The following is a 6,657-nucleotide window of genomic DNA, read 5'->3' on the forward strand; positions in this document are numbered from 1 at the left end:
AGGTCAGTGGTGTCTGGGATTACGCAAGCACGGAAGACGTGACATTGCTAAAATTCCCAAAACACTATCAGCAAGGAACGAAGAAACAGGTTTGTAATAAGGAAGAACCTTTAAATAACCCTCCCAAAGGAAATGCATATACAAAACCATCGTCAAATAGGAGATAAAACAAGTCCATTGACCTAAACTGTCACCATAGCACGGGGAACAAGTTTAAACTGTCGTTGTGAAACATTGAGGAGCACAAAGTTCATACGAAGTTTCTAGTATTACGACAACACGAAGCTTCTAGTATTACGACAATGAAGAATTCGTTTCTGTAAGTGAATGAGGTAAGAACCAAGAGAAGTGTTATTCATTTATAAGTGCTCTCTCAAGTTACGGGATTCAGAGGTTGTTTACTGAAGAAAAAAACGAAAGTTGAATATATTGAAGCTGCAGTTGATAGTAAATGTGTACTTGCAATGAAGAATGATCGTGGTTAAGACGTGAGCTGTTTTGTATTACTGTACATGAAGGGTGTGTGTTCTTGTTAGGAGTATGTATCGTAATTGCACAAGTGGAACTGTACTGTGTCTTGTAATTAGTGAAACTAAAACATTATTCCCAACACTCTGATACGTCTAACCACGGTCAGTTTACCAAATAAGTCTTGGAAATGCCAATTGTTTTCACAATATTTCAGTTTTAGATCCCAAATTCATTTTCTGAAGGAGTCTAATAATAGCTGGGATGAAAGCCTACTCCAGTAAAGTATTAGGGCAAGGGCGTTTATGCTGAAGTATCCAATGCGTACAGTTCACATTGTCAGGCAGCTTTAAACCCTTTTTTTGAAAACACGACAGTAGCCTGCTACACATTAATATGCTTTGTTCCTTGTCATTGGGCTCTGGTGTTTTTTCCTTATGGAGGCCACCTTCAGTCTTAACTACATCAGAACACTCCAATTGTCTATTGCTGATTCAAGATTTGGTTTATTTATTTAATAAAATGAACTGTGCTACTGCAGCATTTTACTCCAGTATTTTGCTGTAAACACTATACTTTAAAGTGGTAATTTTAAACTATAAACTAACAGTAAACTATAGTGGCCATACTTAGTACTGTAGTCTACTATAACATCCTTGAATAATGCATACTTCAAAGTGGTTGTAGAAATTTTCAGAATTTACTATAGCATACTTTCAAGGAGGTGTAATTGCCAGTAGTATTTACTACAGTGCCTGTATGTTATACAGTATTAAAAAAAAGCATTTACAGCAAATGTGCTCATTAACAATATAATCCTGTATTAAAATATGTGTTTTAAAAAAGTTGCAATAATTTAAAGTTGTGTGAAGTTTAGATTTTATTTTTCATAGAACATAATCCTGAATAAGGGACACTGCAATCACCACAGAGAGCATAGGGAAACTAGTACCTCTTCTGCAGACCTTCATAGCTGATAACTTCTTTTTTTTGTACTAATTGTTACTCACATGGGACTGTAAGGATGTAACATTTTATTTACAAATTCGTCCCTCGCTGAAGCTGGTGTTTGTGAAAGTTTAACTAACTGACAAGGGGCAGGGAAAAGCTAATAAAGGGAATGAAAATTGATTATACCATACTACACCTCTTTTTAATAGCCAAAGACAAACCAGTTAACATCTTTTCTTTGAAATCTGGTGAGGACACATGGTGAGGACTGTTAAGATGGAGCAGGACTGTCAAGTCGGAAAACCCATGCCTGCAGCTGATCCCAATCTGACAAGCCCAGACAATCATCATGACCTCACTGCCAGTGCAAGAGAGGAAGTGGAAAGCACCAAGGAGAACGAGGGTGATTCCACACACATGGACCAGAGCAATGCCCAAGAGAAGCCAGTCATGAAAACTAAGATGGAACCCTCCTCCACAAAACTGTGTGGGTACCTGAACAAACTGGGGGGGCCCTTGAAGGCCTGGAAAGCCCGCTGGTTTGTTTTCGAAGAGAAGAAGTGCCAGCTGTACTACTACAGAACATCACAGGATGTCAATCCCTTGGGAAGCATTGACCTGGCTAACGCTACCTTTGGCTATCCGGCTCAAGCTCAGGAAGGGACCTTTCAAATTCAAATCCCAGGACGGGTTGTTGTGCTGAAGGTATGTCTTTTTAAAATTAAAGCAATAGGAAATCCCCTAATCTGTGAAGGTACGTGAAGCAGTAACAAGCCAGCCAATAAAACTTAATCATATACATCTTGCACTTCCATTCGTTGAGTAGAACACACAAGTGCAGTTCTGAGTTGAAACAAACACAAGTTACAGCAAACATGTATTTTCATTAACAAAAAAAAAAAAACACTGTTTGTGCCTATACTGATGTCTTAATTAAGTTATTTTGTTAGATACAACCGCTTTGGTTGAGGATACACTAATCAGTTTGGACTTCCACTTACTGTCATTTTTTTTCAAATAACTTTAAAAAACGATGTATCATTTTAAGAAAGTGCCCTTGTGCAATACCAAGGGTTCCCTTATAAATTTAACGCAGGAATTTAGCATTTTTCCCATGGTTCTACAATGCATTTACTGTAGTTTACCATGGTATATTAATGTTCTTTACCATACCTCTGTGTTCCAGGGAATGAAATAAGACTTCCATTGCATAGCAGTTTGATCCATTCCTGGTTTTACTTTGAGTTTAATATGACACATTGGAACTTGTTACTTATACACTGTGGCTAATCAGGCTAATTTTAAAACCTGCAATGGAGGGAACTGCAATGCAATAGGGGTTTGAATGTCTGTCATTTGGTGCAGGGTGTAAAATTAGCTTTTGAGCACTGGGAACTTGAAAGTTTTATATATATATACAGACGTGCTCAAATTTGTTGGTACCCTTACAGCTCTTTGAAATAATGCTTAATTCCTCCTGAAAAGTGATGAAATTAAAAGTTATTTTATCATGTATACTTGCATGCCTTTGGTATGTCATAGAATAAAGCAAAGAAGTTGTGAAAAGAGATGAATTATTGCTTATTCTACAAAGATATTCTAAAATGGCCTGGACACATTTGTTGGTACCCCTTAGAAAAGATAATAAATAATTGGATTATAGTGATATTTCAAACTAATTAGTTTCCTTAATTAGTATCACACATGTCTCCAATCTTGTAATCAGTCATTCAGCCTATTTAAATGGAGAAAAGTAGTCACTGTGCTGTTTGGTATCATTGTGTGCACCACACTGAACATTGACCAGAGAAAGCAAAGGAGAGAGTTGCCTGAGGAGATTCAGAAAGAAAATAATAGACAAGCATGGTAAAGGTAAAGGCTACAAGACCATCTCCAAGCAGCTTAATGTTCCTGTGACAACAGCTGCAAATATTATTAAGAAGTTTAAGGTCCATGGAACAGTTGCCAACCTCCCTGGGCGCGGCCGCAAGAGGAAAATCGACCCCAGATTGAACAGAAGGATAGTGCGAATGGTAGAAAAAGAACCAAGGATAACTGCCAAAGAGATACAAGCTGAACTCCAAGGTGAAGGTACGTCAGCTTGTGATCGCACCATCCGTCGCTTTTTGAGTGAAAGTGGGCTCCATGGAAGAACACCCAGGAAGACTCCACTTTTGAAAGAAAAACATACAAAAGCCAGACTGGAATTTGCTAAAATGCATATTGACAAGCCACAATCCTTCTGGGAGAATGTCCTTTGGACAGATGAGTTAAAACTGGAGCTTTTTGGCAAGTCACATCAGCTCTATGTTCACAGACGAAAAAATGAAGCTTTCAAAGAAAAGAACACTGTACCTACAGTGAAACATGGAGGAGGCTTGGTTATGTTTTGGGGCTGCTTTGCTGCTCCTGGCACAGGGTGCCTTGAATCTGTGCAGGGCACAATGAAATCTCAAGACTATCAAGTCATTCTGGAGCGAAATGTACTGCCCAGTGTCAGAAAGCTCTGTCTCAGTTGCAGATCATGGGTCCTCCAACAGGATAATGACCCAAAACACACAGCTAAAAGCACCCAAGAATGGATAAGAACAAAACATTGGACTATTCTGAAGTGGCCTTCTATGAGTCCTGATCTGAATCCTATCGAACATCTATGGAAAGAGCTGAAACTTGCAGTCTGGAGAAGGCACCCATCAAACCTGAGACAGCTGGAGCAGTTTGCTCAGGAAGAGTGGGCCAAACTACCTGTTAACAGGTGCCGAAGTCTCATTGAGAGCTACAGAAAACATTTGATTGCAGTGATTGCCTCTAAAGGTTGTGCAACAAAATATTAGGTTAGCGGTCCCATCATTTTTGTCCATGCCATTTTCATTTGTTTTATTATTTACAATATTATGTTGAATAAAAAATCAAAAGCAAAGTCTGATTTCTATTAAATGTGGAATAAACAATAGTGGATGCCAATTACTTTTGTCAGTTTCAAGTTATTTCAGAGAAAATTGTGCATTCTTCATTTTTTGTGGAGGGGTACCAACAAATTTGAGCACGTCTGTATATAAATGTAATTTATACACGCATACAATTCCATTAAATTAGCCATTGTATGGTCTCATGTTATGCTTTACCTAAAATAAATACATTCATCCTAAACTGGTATAGAAATGTATTCCCTGTATCTACTGGCATACATTTCATCAAATGCTCTTGTCAAATGCTCTTGGTTGTGAACACAAAAATAAGCATTACTGTTCTAGCTTTGTTGTTCTAAGTCTTTAAAATGTATATTAACAATCTAACAGCTTGCAGCTAACATGCTTAACACTGTGCGTAATAATGATCTACGGATAAGCTTGATCAATTATGAAAGAGATTGTTGAATTAATTTGAAGCAGTAGCAATTTTATATATAATGTATGTTCCGTTCTAATATCCCAATATATAGTCACTTATAAGTTACGTTGCAGTACTCCACACCATTCTTCCCATGGCCTGAACTCAGAATAAACTGTCCAGCTAACAAGTTATAAATTGTTCATTGGCTATGAAAGAAGGGGTTCTTACTAACTTTTCACTTGTAATCTTACATGAGCATCATCCAGCCAGTTGTGCAAGAAAAGGCTCTGATTGTTGTATGATAATGTGGGGGAGGAATGTATCCAAAGAAAAGACAAAAACTTAGTGTATGGTGTATTGAGGGTTTAGTAAGTTGAAGGTAAAAGATTAAACTTCAAAGTATATTGAATTTGGTATTTGACTGCATTGTGACCACTTTAAAATCCACAGCCTTCCTTTATAGTTTGAGTTAAGCAAACAGAGCAAGGCTATCATTTTAATCTTTTTTTTTTCTTATAAAGCTATAAAATAGCAGCTCTGTAAGTGTTTGCTGTAAAAAGGTTGTCAGTATAACAAAGGGAATCCTTTTCAGATGCTGCTTTGATAATACACAATAGCATCCCCCAAGCAGGTTTCCCTACATCTAAAATTTGCGCAATGATAAAAATGGATTACTGTGAAGGAATGGTTTGCAGTGTGCAGGTGTAGTGATGATGCAGTGCTCCAGAACAAACACACACAAGACAGTTCACAATTAACAGCTCTTTATTTTCAGCTGGGTTGCGTGCCAACAACACTTTAAATAATAAGCATGGGCTCTACACATCAATGTGTATTGCGCCATGCAAAAGGAGGGTTACAGTCCCGAAATAATAAAAACACTTTTTAAACACACAATACACAGACACAGACATGTCTCCTGACAGTGGGTGCTCTAGTGCAAGTGAATGGTGAAAGACAAACACAGAGGTAACAGTAGGTCAGTGTAGTCCGGGGTTTGGTGCTGGCGTGCAGCGACAGCTCCCGGTTTGTGTTAGCCGTCTAGCCAAACAAACAATGACAGTTAGCTGACAAACAAACAAAACACAAAACACTCACAGTACTTTTAATTCTCCTGTGCATACGGTCCTTATAGTTTAACCATCAAAACTAAGGAACAGATCACTGGGGCCACTTCCCCTTAAAACCCTCCGTCATGCCCTCTTTCGGTGGCGCGGCCAATCACGTCTCCTCCAATCCGTGACTGACACATCACCTACCGCATTAAGGCGCTGACTTCAGGTATCGTGGCCCCCAAAATTAGTAAACAATGTGACTTTTGACACAAATCAGCTACTTTGACCACTTTCCCAATAAAGCAAGCCCCACAACTTGTAAAGTTACCATTTAGTTTGTTTTGTTTTTGTTTTACAGGCATTAAACAGCCACGCCATGCTGTATTGGTTGCAGCAGCTGCAAATAAAACGGTGGCAGCACAATACCAGCCTGGTGAAAATACCTGCAGAGCCCTCCACTACCTCCACACAGCTCTGCCAGCTGCCTTCTGCACCTTGGGAAGGTAAGCTCACTGACAGCCCAGTTTTAATTCTAGCTCAAGTCGACCAAATTGTGTGTGGGGTGGGGTTCTTCAGTTTGTGATCTGATGGAGAAAAGGGTTCCAGGGTAGGTGTTGTGTGCATGCAATACAAAAGAGCTGAACCGGAATAACCCAATTTAAATTATTTATTCTAAACGCTTACAAAGTGTTGCTATACTCTTGTAACCACCACATATTTTTTCATGTTTTGCCCTTTATTGTAATTATATCTAAGATATTTTCATGAGGTGTAATGTGAAGCAAGAAATACAATGCTTTAATTAGGTGAGGTAACAAAAGTCCAAGGACTTTGTTTATTGTGTCTGGTG

At 38.6% G+C, this 6,657-nt stretch overlaps 1 protein-coding gene across 1 annotated transcript; it reads left to right on the forward strand.

Annotated features, from left to right (window-relative positions):
* The first annotated feature begins 1,471 nt into the window (after positions 1-1,471).
* On the forward strand, positions 1,472-2,315 carry LOC131697449 (TBC1 domain family member 2A-like). Its single transcript, XM_058986312.1, has one exon. It carries the CDS (start codon positions 1,678-1,680, stop codon positions 2,179-2,181), a length of 504 nt encoding a protein of 167 aa, XP_058842295.1. The 5' UTR covers positions 1,472-1,677; the 3' UTR covers positions 2,182-2,315.
* The last annotated feature ends 4,342 nt before the right edge of the window (positions 2,316-6,657 follow it).

Source organism: Acipenser ruthenus, chromosome 14 (genome assembly GCF_902713425.1).
Source record: "Acipenser ruthenus chromosome 14, fAciRut3.2 maternal haplotype, whole genome shotgun sequence".
NCBI lineage: Eukaryota > Metazoa > Chordata > Actinopteri > Acipenseriformes > Acipenseridae > Acipenser > Acipenser ruthenus.

Coding starts and splice junctions, on each gene's coding strand:
- LOC131697449 (XM_058986312.1), top strand. CDS start 1,678: ATGGTGAGGACTGTTAAGATGGAGCAGGACTGTCAAGTCGGAAAACCC.